At 41.6% G+C, this 15,010-nt stretch overlaps 1 protein-coding gene across 2 annotated transcripts in view; it reads left to right on the top strand.

Moving 5' to 3' along the window:
- Positions 1-583: 583 nt before the first annotated feature.
- relch (RAB11 binding and LisH domain, coiled-coil and HEAT repeat containing) overlaps positions 584-15,010 on the top strand; it is a 43,531-nt gene continuing 29,104 nt past the window's right edge. For both annotated transcript variants that reach the window (XM_071905267.2, XM_071905266.2), the window contains exons 1-6: positions 584-1,059; positions 9,724-9,813; positions 12,926-12,997; positions 13,144-13,199; positions 13,353-13,466; positions 13,780-13,974. In XM_071905267.2, the coding sequence (XP_071761368.1) occupies positions 597-1,059; positions 9,724-9,813; positions 12,926-12,997; positions 13,144-13,199; positions 13,353-13,466; positions 13,780-13,974 (990 nt within the window). In that variant the 5' untranslated portion in view covers positions 584-596. The remainder of the gene's footprint in view (positions 1,060-9,723; positions 9,814-12,925; positions 12,998-13,143; positions 13,200-13,352; positions 13,467-13,779; positions 13,975-15,010) is intronic.

Raw genomic sequence — 15,010 nt, 5'->3', positions numbered from 1 at the left:
AGGTCTTTGCTATACGAAACGCTACGAGAACAGGCTAATCTTTAGGTACGCGCGTTTACAAATCCTGCTGTCTATCTTTCTAAGCAGATTAGAGCAAGAAATGCAGGCAGTGTGAGATTCCACTTCCTTGTTGTGACTTTGACGTTTGAACTGTTTCTTGGCTGCTGAATTGTGGGTATTGTAGTTCGCATATTCACTTGCCAGTCAGCTCTCTTTTGGGTTTTACCCTTCTAAAAACGCATATCAATAAAAAGCAATGGCTTTGTCTTTTAATAAAACAATTATTTAGTGTAACAGCGCAATTCTATTGAAAATGGCTCTGCCATAACAGGTTAGCTAGAAATATCAGCTGTCAAATCTGCCCTGCCCAGTTTTCCTTCTGTCTCGCTGGAATCCAATCATATTCTAGTATTCCAGGAAAGAGGCGGGCTTTGGGATGACATTCCTCAAACTTGACCAATCACAGCTTCACATTCTCTCCTCTTGTCAAAGCCTGCTACCTAACGTTAGCTTGCCTGGTAGCCGATCCATTCAGGAAGACAGGGGTCTGATGATTAGCCTAGCCTTGGTTGCTAAAAAATCTTTATAGTGCAAAAATGGCGGCGGGTAACGTCAACCCGTTTAATCTCAGCGATTCTGAGGAAGAAGGTGAACGGCGACCAAATGAAACGGTTGACACAGAGAGAAGCCCCAGCGACGGGGCACCAGGGCCGCCGCCAGGCAACCCGTTCTCCCCGCCTGCGGACGCCGAGCCTCCAACACTGCTGCTGTCTAGCAACCGGACAAGCCCCAGCGGTGAGGGCATCTCCGTGTCGGCCGCGGCGACCGCCGCTATGGCAGGCAGCGCCGAGACACGGGTGTCAGTGGATGTCATTGCTGCTCAGCTATTACGGGATCAATACATTCTCACGGCCCTAGAGTTTCACACCGAACTGTTGGAAGCTGGCAGAGAGCTTCCGAGGCTGAGGGATTATTTCTCCAACCCGGGCAACTTCGAGCGCCAGAGCGGCACTCCACCCGCTTCCAAAGACCAGGTACTCGGACCTGGAGGACCACTGAGTAAGTAGTAGCTGCTGCTAGCAAGATAGCTAGCTCTGTCTTGGATGCTGCACTGTGTACGGTTAGCCCATTAGCTTGCTAACGTTAACTGAAAACGTTGGATTTGGAAACCAATCGATCATGAGATATCCGCTTGCTGCACCTGCTCGTCGGGTCTGGGGCCCGCAGCCAACAAGCGGGTTTTTGTGGGTCAGCTGTGTTGGCTGACATCCACACTAGAGCATCAAAGAAACATGACCAGCCTACAACACACTGTGTAGTTGCTGGAAAAAGATGATTCGTGGTGATGGATGCTTGCATTTGATCTCAGGCCTATAGTGATCAATCTAATGTGATACTGGATTGATCCCCATAGGGAAATACTCTTTTCTCCTGCCCCCCTCCACAGGGAGGTCAGAGGTCAGGCTCGGTTACAGGAGCTTGTAGGGATTCAGTGTCTTTCTTCAGGACACCTCAGCAGGGTGAATGCTTGCTGACACACAGGCTTGAACCCGGGTCATCCAGTTGAAGGATGGTCTTCCTGACCACTAGGCCACCCAGCCACCCTGATTCCTCCCATGTTGGACTCAAACCCACATTCCCTGACTTGGGAGGCCAGTGCCTTATCCAGTAGTTCACATCCCTGTTGTTTCTACCATGGGCTAAAATGCTGTCATGGTTTACCAGGTTTATCAGAGGGGTGTGTCTCTGTGGAATTTTCCCTCAGTACACACTGCCTTTATGTAATAAGCTACAGCACCCGAGATCTAAGGGTTTGTACACACACATGCACACATACACACACCATGCAAATGGTAACCATGGTGACAGCCCAAGCCGCAAATGAGGCCTGCTACTGCACAGCAGGAGTAGTATTACCATAAACCTTAACTGAAGTGCTGCAAAGCACTTGAGTTTGTACTGAATGGAATAAGAGTGGTAAGACCATAGAGATATAACAGTTATAGTGTTATATCTCTATGGGTAAAACCATCTCTGCCGGCCCTATTTTACTGTGGTAAGTGTGGAAAATCTATCAAATTCACTCCAGGCCTCTCCATTACGCCTAACTTAGACCAAATGAACCCTACAGCACCCAGTGGGTGTAAACGCAGCAGATTGGCTGCCTACAAAGATAGCAGGCAGGACAAATAACTGGCTATGACATTTTGACTTAGCATGATGGACTGTGGAGTTCTGGGAGCCTTGCATATGTTTATGTATAGTTAGATGATTGTATGGGGAATGAAAGTGATTGCACCTGTTAGGAAATTCCCCTTTTCTGCACATATTCTAAAATACATCCCCTTCATAAACTGTAGATTGTAGTGGAAATGACACTCTGATACAATATAACATGCCCCTTGGCCTTGATTGGGTCTGGCTTGTCAGGGTACATTTATCTTAACTTTCATAGGGAAGGGATAGGAAGGATGTCAGTGACACATATGGAGGGTTGCACATCTTACATTTTACATCATAAAAATTGTTTGCTTTGGCACAGGACTTGCTGATGATGATATTTAAATTCAGACCAACGCTTCCCGTTGAATTATTTGTAGCAGTTGTGTGTGTGTTGGGTTAATAATGCTTCTAATACCAGTCAGAGTGATGTGCTGTGTTTCCTGTCGATTTTTTGCTTGATGTGGGGGTATTTTTAGTTCTGAGACCCAGGTTTGCTTCTCATCCATTCCAGGATCCCAGTAGCTGTTGCAGAGTTTAAGAATGGCTCTCATTTGGGTAGTACTGGATATAACATGATATATGGACAATTGTCCTGCAATTGTAATTGTTACTTTTTTGGTGAGGCAAAGCAACAAGGCTAGATGATGAATTTTCATTGTATTAACAGAGATGTGGGCAATTCTCCAGCTGTGGGAGCCACAGCAGATAAATGAATGTGAAGGAAACACTGGATATGGCTCGTTAAGGCTGGATTCTTTCTTTTTTTAGTGCAGTAGCACTGGATGATTGGAGCTGTCTCAGGACTCAGGAGGCACTGTTGTGTAGTCTTAAGGGTGGGGCTTGGCAACAGGCCTGAGGCAAGCACTAGCATATAGCAGATGGCAGTCAGTGACAGATCCACTGTGTCTATTGTCTTTCAGTATGAAACTCCCTCCCTTTTTCCCTGTTGAATTGAATAACTAGGATCAACAACAGCAAACACAAACAACTCTGAGTTTTGTTGGGATTTTAAACTTCTCAACTATATTAGACGAATAGTAAGCTAACATGGTTAATCAACTCGTTGTTTGTGTGTATTCATGCACCCAGAGACAGACAATGCTGAGAGCAGAACCAGTACTACATGGTTCCGGTTAGGGCTGAAAGATGTATTGTATTTATATTGTTATCGCGATATGAATTTCCGCAATAAACACATCGTAAAGGGCTGCAATAACTGGAAGAGAGTGTAATGCTGTTGCTGTAACTTAATAAAGTGACAACAACTAAATCAGTGTTAATATTACTTGCTGTTACAGCAACAGTATTACACTCTCTTCGGTGTGACTGAACGGCAGTCAGCTGGCAGTGTATTGAAGGGTTAAAATCCTTCTTACAGCTTTTTTGATTTGATCTAAGACAAGGAGAAGATGGTGGGTGGGATGATGAAGCATCTTTTGTGCTTTAGGTTTTGGCCTTTAGGCCTATTATTTTTACAAATAAAGTTTGCAGTTTGCACTAATGCTGGAAATTTATTTCATTACACAGCAAGCAATATTCATTGTTGGGGTCCATACTTTCAGCACATGCAATCAGAGACACATTGAAATTGCATGCCTTAATGTTTGTATTTATTGCATTTCATATCGCCATCGCAGTATCCAACAAGTTTATCGCACATTGCATATTTTCTCCATATCGTGCAGCCCTAGTTCCGGTTGGCACAGATGTGTATGGTAGTAGCCTCCATACAAATATAAGGTCTGGTTGCATTATCATGGAAACTCCCAAATGGTTTGGAGCAGGATTACACAATAAATGTTTTATAACACCCTCTTAGAAAAGTATGACAAAACTTGTTAGCTCTCCTGTTGTGAAACTACCTGAGATGTCATCAGGAAACGGTAATCTCCCATTAGCTATTCATGACAGTAAAAGTCCAGAAAAATCTAAAATCCTGAAAAAAGCTAAATCACATCTCGCACTACACCTTTAAAGAGAAAATGAAGTGGGTGAGAGAGACATCTGGAGGGCATGCCTCTTCTCCTTCCAGCTTCTAGATATTCAGATAGCCAAGATCCCATATGATCATTGGAATGATCTTTTTCTCTTGTCAGAGTGACAAGACTCCCCTGTTGCGGCGCAGCAGGAAGATGAGTAGCTGTTGAGGAGGGAGGGACACCGCTTGAAGGTCTGCCTGTCCTCTGTTGTCAACAGAGCAACTTGCTGTTTAGACAGCCAAGGCCCCAAGTGATTATTCAAATAATCTTTTCCTACTAATGAGAGTAGCAAAATGTTTTGATAACTTTTCCTCTAGGGTGTTTAATACCTAAGGATTCTACACAATAGTCCTACAAAAGAAAGCAACCAGCATCATGATAAAATACAGAAAATAGCCCAGGCCACCTGTAATTTAATTTACTGACTTTACTGGGGGAAATTTGGTTTGCAGGATGTGATATATGATTAGAAGGTGTTGAAGGTGAATTCTACATTTTTATTTATTTAGCCTAACCTTTATTTAACCAGGCAGGTCAATTAAGAACAAATTCTTATTTACAGTGAGACACTCCTTATGTTAAGTGTAGCCTAACATAAGGAGTATGCAACAATGCAACACGGCACAGCATGATACAAATTATTCTCAACACAGTTAAGAGTCCAGTCCAAAAGCATGATACAAGGGATGATGCATCTGGTGGGTGTGTTGGTTGCCTTGGCTGGTTTATGCTTGTGTAGTGCTGTAGATGGCCTTGATAGCATGGTCCCAATAATTAGTGTGATGGTTTGGATTCTCACTGGGGCTACCCATGCTAAAAATGCATGCATATACGCAGTATTATAAGGCACTTTGGCTAAAAGTGTCCACCAAATGGCATATGGTTAAAGTGATAGTAGCCCTGCATCATCATATTATCTGCCGAAGAGCAGCACAGTATAAGCACACAGCAGTTAGTTGAGGTATTATTGACTGTATCATCGTGAATACAGCCATTGATTCTCACCTGTAAGCAGTTGATCGTACTGAGCCTGTGTGTGATTAGATTTGTAAGCTGCATCATATCTGCAGCTGCTGCTCGTAGCCCCATGACACAGCAAGCCTTCTCTCACCACCCTGCTAATTTGCAAGCTTAGCAGCTGGGAAGCATGAATGACACTCTCTCCACTCCCAGTGTCTAGTTATGCTCATATGATGTGATGAGCTTACAGGGTAAGGATGATGCTATAAGCTGCTCCATCTAGTTAATTTCAACCTGCTTGAAGTATTTGTGTGGTTCATTATCATCATCATCCAGGAGCGGTAACCTCCCATCTGGTGCTTCAAGTAGGTCAAACAATAGCTACAAATGACTAGTCTTAGGTCAGGTTGTAACCTAGCTTTCTGTGCTTTCCTGTCAGAGGCAAATTCACTATGTAAGATTAGTATGATAGCAATCCAGGTCGCCCACACCACACCCACTCACTGTTGTTTGGCCAGCACAGTAAGGCTATCACGACTCTGTTTGCTAGATCAAGATTCGGAGGCGATCAGTGTTAGCCCATTGAAACACACCTACCAATTCTGAACAACACAGTGCTCACACATATTCTTTATAAATGGGACCAACCTCTCTCGCATTCTCCCTGTTCCTCTCTCTTTTTCTCTATCTCCCTTCCTCCCTTCTTGTATCTCTCTCTCACACACATACAGGCACAGAGTGGGGCAGAGACTTGGTGTTTTGTGAGAAGGCGATTAATGACATTGTCGGAGCGCTGGCCAGGCTCCATGTAGTTCTGGACCGGCTCCTACTGGCTGCCTGCTCATAACTCTCTGCCCTTCATTAAGCTCTGCGTGTGTCTGTGTGCGCGCAGGTGGTTCTGTGCATGCGTACGTGTGTGTGTGTGTGTATCTTAGCAGTGGAACCGATCGTAAAACTCATCGTTCATTGCTTGTGTTAGTGTTGCATGGCATACAGTAGCCGCAGTACCTTATTTGAGAAACACTATAACTACAATTTTTTCCACAGCCTGTACCCTATTTTGTAGTGTTTCACGCCAATTTTACTATTGTCTTCTTGCATGAAATTCACACTCGGGATTGTAAATCTGGTTTGTTTACACACAGATTATGTTTGTGTTAAATTTGACTAGAAAATCATGCTCCAGGTGATAATCATACAGCTTTTAAATTTTGGTATTGGTGTGTGTACATGTTTGAGAGTTTGTGTGTATCCTTTATAATTTGTGCTTCATTGTTTCATCCCATCCAAATAGCCTCATCCTAAATGGCTACCAGCCTTGCTAAGTAATTTAAGAGGGGTTTGATCCAATATCCTGCCCATTCAATAAAATGATGACCATCCACTTGACTTTATAGGAAGGATGGATCTCTCTCTCTCTCTCTCTCTCTCTGTCTCTCTCTCTCTCTCTCTCTCTCTCTCTCTCTCTCTCTCTCTCTCTCTCTGTCTGTCTGTCTGTCTGTCTGTCTGTCTCTCTCTCTCTCTCTCTCCCTCTCTCACTCTCACTCTTCTTCCAATTTATCTCTCTTATTCTTTGTCTTTCTACCTGCTCGAGCCTCTTCTGTCCCCCTCAATCCTCTCCTCTTTCCTCTGGCTCCCTCCTACCCTCTCCCCTCCTTACCAAAAAGCCTTTGTCACAACCTTCCAATTATTTTGGCAATTCTAAGATTTTTCATCACAAACTAGAATGAAAGAGGTTTGTTGCCTTCAGTAGACAGATAAAAGCTAATTTGTTGTGTGTGTGTCTGAGCGTGTGAGACGTTGGACTTAAGAGCAGAGAGAGACAGCTTGGAGTCGTTTGTGCGTGTGTGCATGTGTGTGTGTGTGTGTGTTGGTGCGCGTGCACACCCTGCCCAGCAGCAGTGCAAGTGTCAGACCTGTTTCAGTCTAGACAATACAAGCTAGGGGCACAAAACTGAAAGGTCAGCTAGGAAGAAATACTTGTTTTTTAAATCACGTACACACACAAAGACACACATGCATGCTCCCACACTCTGAACATCCGTGAAAGTACAGGTTTTCTCTCTTTCTCACACACACACACACACACACACACACACACACACACACACAAATGCATACAAACACGCTATCATTCCCTGATATACAAAATGGATTGTGGCCACTTGTAGCAAACATCCTCACATGTGATCAGGAAGTAAGAGCATTTGGAAGGAGTGTTCTCCATGGAAAAATGGGTTAGGTCAAGAGGACAGCACAATGACACACACACACGCGCACGCAGCCAATGAACAAACACTCTCACTGTACAGTCACAAGATTGGGAGTGTGTGTGGTTTGTGAGGCTGCACGGTCATCTAACATGTGACACACACACGCACACACACACGCACACACACTAGGTCTACACAATTACATTGAAAAACACTTGAAATCGTAATATTGGTTGCTACAATTTCTAAGTTGCAGGAGGCTTCAAGGCTTTTTTTTTTTATCAGAGGTAGAAATGTGTCAGCTAGCTGCCAAATTATATTTTCGGATATGTTCAAGCAGCACACACACACATTCCTTTGGCATCCCCATGGTAGTCCGCCTTGCTCTAACTACCGTAGCTACATTCTTCCCTTTCTGAAAGCTCTAGGTCAAATGAATGATGCCCAGTAATATTCTACTAATATAAGTAGTAAAGAAAGGGACATTGACAGTATCGGCTTGAGCGATGTTTTCCCTACACCCAGGGCAAAAGGCAGAACTGTTTCAGGTGGACGCCAAGAAGACTAGAGGTCCTAATTGAGATCCTAATAACCAAAAATGTCTTGACTGGGGCTCAGATTTCATAAATTCACCAAAAACTATAACATGACATACTGTCCACTTCTGCACCAACAATGATTTTGTCAGGCCAGGAGAGTCATCTTTCTCACTCCTCCTCTTTGGCTTTGTAGGGCAGAGCAAGTCTTAGTTAACGAGTCGTGAGGCTAACTAGGCTATATGCTACAGTCGGCTTGACCTTCTGCTGTATCCTGATATCAGAGAATAAATAGGCCAATCTCTCACTTGTATAGCAGGGAGAGAAGTGGAGGAAAACTAACACCATTGGCTAAGCTGTCAGGGAAGCCTGGCTCAGTGAAATAGGAGCATGAGTATGCTAATGTGTCAGCTGTATCTATTGTTTGACTGCACAATAAACATGCTCTTGGCCTGTACTCAGTGTGGCGGGGTAAACTAGTTTGTACGGAAGCGTGTTATATTCACCAAAGAAAAAAAAATCGGAGATGGTTTCTCGTAATTATGACTTCCGTATCTCAGAATTATGACATGTAGAAATACTGTTTTAAACCAATTACCTTGTATTTAATCATTAAATTCAATAAGTGAGCACCCATATTAATGTTTGATGTCATAATAATAATGAAAAATGCCATAACATGTGCCATTCTTAACTATATATTATTCTGACATTTTCTGACTAAAGTGGACACTGTACAATTTACCTTTCATTGTAACAGCACAAGTTCTATGTCAAAACACTCCTGCAGACCTGAACTTTCACTACACACTAACATTTAGGCCCAAGTGGTTTAAAAAAAAAAGTCATGGCAGGCCCTCAAAGTCAGCCATACTGCAAGTGTAATATATGCAACGTTTATAGTTAAAAATGGCAGATATTGTGGCATTTATCATTATTATTATTATGACATCAAACATTAATATGGGTGCTCACTTATTGAATTTGATGATTAAATACAAGGTAATTGGTTTAAAACAGGTTTAAAACAGTATTCCTACATGTTTAAAATCTTGCGCTTTTATTTTGAAGGCTAAACGTCCAAACCGGAAGTATTCTTTTCTCGTAATTACGAGATAAGTTATCTCATAATTACGAGATCTTTATCTCGTAATTATGAGATCCTAAGTCATAATTATGAGATCTTTATCTCATAATTATGAAATACTAAGTCATAATTATGAGATCCTAAGTCATAATTACAAGATCTTTATCTCATAATTATGAGATCTTTATCTCATAATTATGAGATACTAAGTCATAATGAGATCCTGTCATAATTATGAGATCCTAAGTCATAATTACGAGATCTTTATCTCATAATTATGAGATACTAAGTCATAATGAGATACTAAGTCATAATTATGAGATCCTAAGTCATAATTACGAGATCTTTATCTCGTAATTATGAGATACTAAGTCATAATTATGAGATACGGAAGTCATAATTACGAGAAACCATCTCCGATTTTTTTTTCTTTGGTGAATGCAATACGCTTCCTTAAGTTTGCTTATAGGCGTCTCCTTTAATTGCCTGCATAGACTAGAGTTTCTGCGGTTGATTTTGAAATGATTTTTATTTTTTCATGTTTGTTTTTATTTCCGGTGCTGTTTTTCAAAGGCAGTATTTACTTTTATAGGCTGTAGCACAATTTTCCCTCAAGATATGTAAACTGTCCATCAATTTGGTGGCAGGATGGCCTAGTGGTTAGACAACGTTTGTTGCATCCTAGGCTCACTGCCGTCTCTCTGTCTGTGTGTGTCTCTGTTCAGACCGAGCAGGCAGCATCAGCACCTTGGACTCTCTGGACTTCGCCCGCTACTCGGATGACGGCAACCGGGAGTCGGACGAGCGGGTGGCAGGTAAGACGAACCGTACCTGCCGGGGCTCGAAGCGACAGACCCAGCAAACCCCGGGGGAATAGAAGATGGATAGAAATAAGGAATGAGAGTGAGAAAGGGAAGGGGGCACCGAAGAGAAGAGAATAATAATTGAATGATGCATCAAGGAATTTCTAATAGTGATGTCACAGTTGAGTCTGAGCCATCACTAGGTCTCAATACTTTTTTTTTTTTTTTCTATTGTTGTGACAATGGCACTGATTGATTGCTTTACTAATGATGACAACATAATGAACATATTGTTTAACACCAGCCTTTATGACGTCGGATTTCCACACTAGCCCTGTATGATGTCACAGTACTGATCAGCCTTATCGGTGATGTCATCATTATCACTGTGTCACTGTACATCTATTAATCAAGCCAGGTGGAAATTACATGTAAAGTTAACTTGATGACACATTTACAAATAAATCTTACTTCGTCAACACATTCCAGTTCCAACATACAGTAGATTTCTTTCTTTACATGGGAAAGGTGTTCCTACCACCCCCTGCTGTCAGCTGTCACACTGTTGAGTCAGTCGGTGGTATTTTTGGTACAGGACCTGTCTCAGCACTGTTTGAAAACACACTCCCCTTCCCCCTGTGGCTCTGTCGTGACGCACCACTAGATAGCGTTAGCCGAATACATTAACGGTGTAAAGATCACAGCCAGTGAGCTGTCTGATGCTGACGGCGCCTCATCAAGTACACAACACCGGTCTTCAGAGCAGCCAGCAGGTGTTTTTCAGATGTTGTGTGATGAATAATTTTTACACTGCTAACTAAGGGGGAAAAAACAGATGAATTAGGCTAGGTTTTTAGTTACTATTTAAAATATATGTGTGGAAACAGAAGGTACTGTCATGCAGGGACTATTCATATTCCGTTGACTTAATCTGCCTCTTGTTTTCATCTTTCTGTTGTTTTATGAATGCCACATGAAAACATTACCTATATGCCCTGTAGACTATGTTACAGTAGTTGAAATATCCATTCTAAGCTTAACGCTGTCCTCCACCCTTTTGGTAGGTAAGTGTCAGTCACTGAGACCTTAAAGCCCCAATCCATAACTGCAGTATGTAATTATGTAATTGTGCACTTACTGTTTAAACGCTGCCGTACTTTGTTTATGTTTTGATATCTCTGATGGAAGATAGTTTTTTTTTTCCACTCACACTCTTGACTGAGCTATTGATAGAAGGACTGACAGTATGTGACAGCTAAACATGAGTATTACAATGTTTTTTAGGCTGTTAAAGGATTGTGTACAGGTTTATAATTTGTAAATGTTAATAAATTAGATCTAAATTTTGAGTTATATTGCGTTATGAAAGCTGAAAAAGGCTTAATCAAAGTCTTCAATAATCTAGTTGAATATACCTAAACATCACATGGTGAAATAGCTTGCTTATGGATTGGGGCTTTGATCAGTTGATGATAAATCACAAAGGGCACAGTAGAAACCATGCAGCAGAGAGATGGTGGTTCCATTTTCCCAACCAGAATTTATGCATTTTCTTTTATAAATTACTGTTATTTACACACTGCCTCCTTTTCCCAATTTGGCACCTCCTCTTCCCCCGTCCCTTCTCCCTCCCCCTCCCTCTCCCCCATGTTCCCCTTGCCAAGATGTCTGCCCCCAGCTGTCTGACTCTGGGTTTTCTGGCTTTCTCCTGACGTTGATCAAACCCCAGTGACCAATACTGGACAAGTCACTCCATCCAGACTAGCTTCTTTCTTTCTTTTTTCCTCCTCCCCCCCGTTATTCTGTTCTTGGTTTTCCATTTTGTTGCGTTTGCATCCTGTGCACTCTTGATCTGCTGGAAAGGTCATGGATGAAGGGGTCAGGGAGGGCAGAATGTGTCAGAAAAATCCTTTTAACATATTGCTGACATTTCTTTTTGCACAAATAGAGTATTCTCACATCCTTGTAATAGGAAAATGAAATTGACCCTTTAGGAAATTGTAAAATGTAGCCTATGATTATTGTTAAAGGTTTCAGTGACAAGAGGTGATAACCTGCGTGACTCACTTTCCATGCTTGAAGGTTAAGTCCTTAAATAACAAAATATGAAGCTTCACACAGAACCAGTTTACTACATACATAAGAAACAATTGGAAACACCTACCAGATCAGGTCAGAAGGCAGATCCTCAGCGCACAGCTATGCAACATATTTTTTCTGCTCCATCGCTTCTTACCTTTTGCGTGTGTTTTTTTTTTTTTTTTTTCAAACGTGTCTGAGCAATTACACATACGTAAGATCTTATGTGTTCTTTTTATTTATTTAGTGTTAGTTTATTTAGTGGTAACGTACAGCCTAAAAATCAATTTTCAATGATTTAGCTGATGATTTATGATGATGATTTATCCAAATGATCTCGTCTTCTGACTGCATAAGACTTCAGAAACAGCTTGTCTTTAATGTCATAAAGTGCATCTTCTGTCTCAAACAGAGTAGCCTACCCATGCCTAAATGACATTTTGACTCTTGATTTTTAGAGCTTGGATTGCTTTTCAAACTTGTTCATAGTGTAATGGCCCACACTATTAAGCAGATGCTAAACATGAGCAGAGGCTGTCCTTTGAGTGGCTTGAAACCAAATTATTTTATTATTTGTAACAGTCGGGCATTTGCCTGGGAAAACATCCTTTGTCAGACGGCTCCTAGATTATCAAGGCTGCGTTTCAATAGTGTGAATAGATTTGCTCTCCTCAGCTCCTTTGTATTTGTATGCACTGATGAAATGATTGATGAGGTAACTTTGGACTACCATTTTTTAAAAGTCATGTCGGTGCTATTAATGGGAGGAAAGTGAGGACAGGAAATCCTACTATTGAGATGCGTCTTCATGCGTTACACACACTCCTCAAAGGGACTGTCATCCAGCCGGCTATACCATGATCCTCTGCTGCATGCGTTCCTTAGACCCATGATTTGCATGCCTCCTTTTTTGTTGTTTTGTTTTATGACTCTTATAATCTTTTGTGTGGTTGTTTTGTTTTTCATGGCCATCTTTGTTTTTGTTTGTTTGTTCCCTGTCTTTGGTTGGATGCACTTCCTGTGTGTGTTGTCACTTCCTGTCCAGTGCTGGAGTTTGAGCTACGGAAAGCAAAGGAGACCATTCAGGCTCTGCGCGCCAACTTGACTCAGGCAGCAGGTGTGGCGTACTTTTAACTTCTTCTCCACCTCAGCCCTCTTTTGTTACAGCTTTCTCTCTCTTCCTTTTTTTAAAGAGAACTCCTCTACATTAACGGTGGGCAGCATCCTTTCAAACACATCTCAATATTTTCTCCATTTTCTTAGAGAGCGAAGTGCCCTCACAAGAGAGGAAAAACTTCAAGTCAAGTCCTGAGATTCAGGTGGGGGATTCTCAAGTGTTGAAAACGCAAAGATTTCTGAATTTCTTTCCTCTGTTCAAATGAATCAAGAAGTCAAAAGTGTCTTGTAGTGACAGTATCAGCAGTAGGCCTTGAGTGAATCTTGTTACAATCTTTCTCCTCTCTCTATCTCAGGAGCCTATCCGCCCGCTGGAGAAAAGAGCCTTAAACTTCCTTGTGAATGAATATTTATTAAAGAATGAGTACAAACTCTCTTCCATCACCTTCTCTGATGAAAACGATGACCAGGTAAAGCTTTTGCAAGCCGTCACTTCATGTCTCAAATGGATATTAAACCTTTTCCGTCTTGTCACTCACTGCTTTTCAAATGTATTATCCCAGCAAGGCTTAATGCGCAGCAGTATACGTAACTACATGAAGCAAAATACAGAGATAATACAAAGACGCCACATTAAAAATGGAACAATGGAAAGAGCAGTAGATTGACTGACCAGGGAAATGCTCTGTCCATGAACTTGTATCTCCTTTTTTATCTATGCAGAGCATTATTTACTTTTGCCACAGCCTTTTTTTTATTATTGAGTTTTCTATTTGTTGGCAGGACTTTGAGTTGTGGGATGACGTGGGGCTCAACATCCCCAAGCCCCCCGACCTGTTACAGCTCTACAGGAACTGTGGCACCGCCCTCCCTTCACCTCGGGACACGGTGGATGTGGCGGTGGGGATGGATTTAGGCGAACTCCCCGGGAACTACGTCACCCAAGATCCCCCAAAGAAGCCTGACCTCTTACAACAGGTATGTGTGTGTGTGTGTGTGTTTGCATCATTTTATATCCTATCCCATTTGAACAACTTGTAGCATCAGCTCATAGTGCTTCAGCATAGGGTTTCAGTCGCCTTAATAATATAATATACAATAAAAATCTTCAGTAGAAGGAAAGGAATCTCTGCACACTCAGTTCAGTGCATATTTCACATTTAATAGTATTTAATATCGGTCTCGGTCTAATAGAATCTTGAGTAAAATAGAAATTCTGTCACTGCTATGTGCATTAAAGAGCACTAAATCAAATTTGTGAGCTGTAAACATGGCTTCTACATAGTAAATTGCATTAATCCTGTACTTAATTTCAACATTTTAAGAATTAAGTGTTGCATCCACTCGTTGCGAAACTCGTTGCGCTGCTCTCTATGGGTGGAAACTTTCCACTGTGTTGTACTTCTGGCCGCACCTCAATCAATGGTGTCGAGGCATGTATTTCGTCTTTGGCAGAGTCAAATGCTTTGCAGTCAGTAGAGATGGGTGATCCATTATCACACAAAATTGTGAACTAGGCGGAGACTGGCTGAAAACAGTGTGTTTACATACTCTTTAAGAGGCAAAACCAGTTTCCACAGAAAGCCAGTTGCTTTGACAAATCACGGTTTAGTGGTGGAGGCTATTGTAGTGCTCTGCAGTATTACAATATCTTACTAAAGCAAAGAAAAACAAGTACAGATTATTTACAGTCCCATGTCACTATATAGATGAAATTAATTCTATATTTCTACATACACAGAAGCTCTTATACAACAATATGATTTTCTGGCTTGATGTCATTTGTGAACACTGAAAAATCACAAATACGATGTGAAGATTAGTAGTTAAGTAACAATAGTTAAAGTAACATTTTCACAATAATCTTTTACATCTTTTTGTTAATAGGGTTAATACTGCTCAATAAAGAACAGACATGAATTGTAAAAAAATATTTTTAGCAGACTGTTTTAAAGTTTGGTAGCATCCAGTTACAGAGGAGTGAAGTGTCGTACCCTGACTGACCTGAAATTGC

The sequence above is a fragment of the Centroberyx gerrardi genome, chromosome 22 (assembly GCF_048128805.1).
Source record: "Centroberyx gerrardi isolate f3 chromosome 22, fCenGer3.hap1.cur.20231027, whole genome shotgun sequence".
Classification (NCBI taxonomy): Eukaryota; Metazoa; Chordata; class Actinopteri; order Beryciformes; family Berycidae; genus Centroberyx; species Centroberyx gerrardi.
Note: the sequence above shows the minus strand (reverse complement) of the source record. Positions and strands in the feature narration are given on the sequence as shown.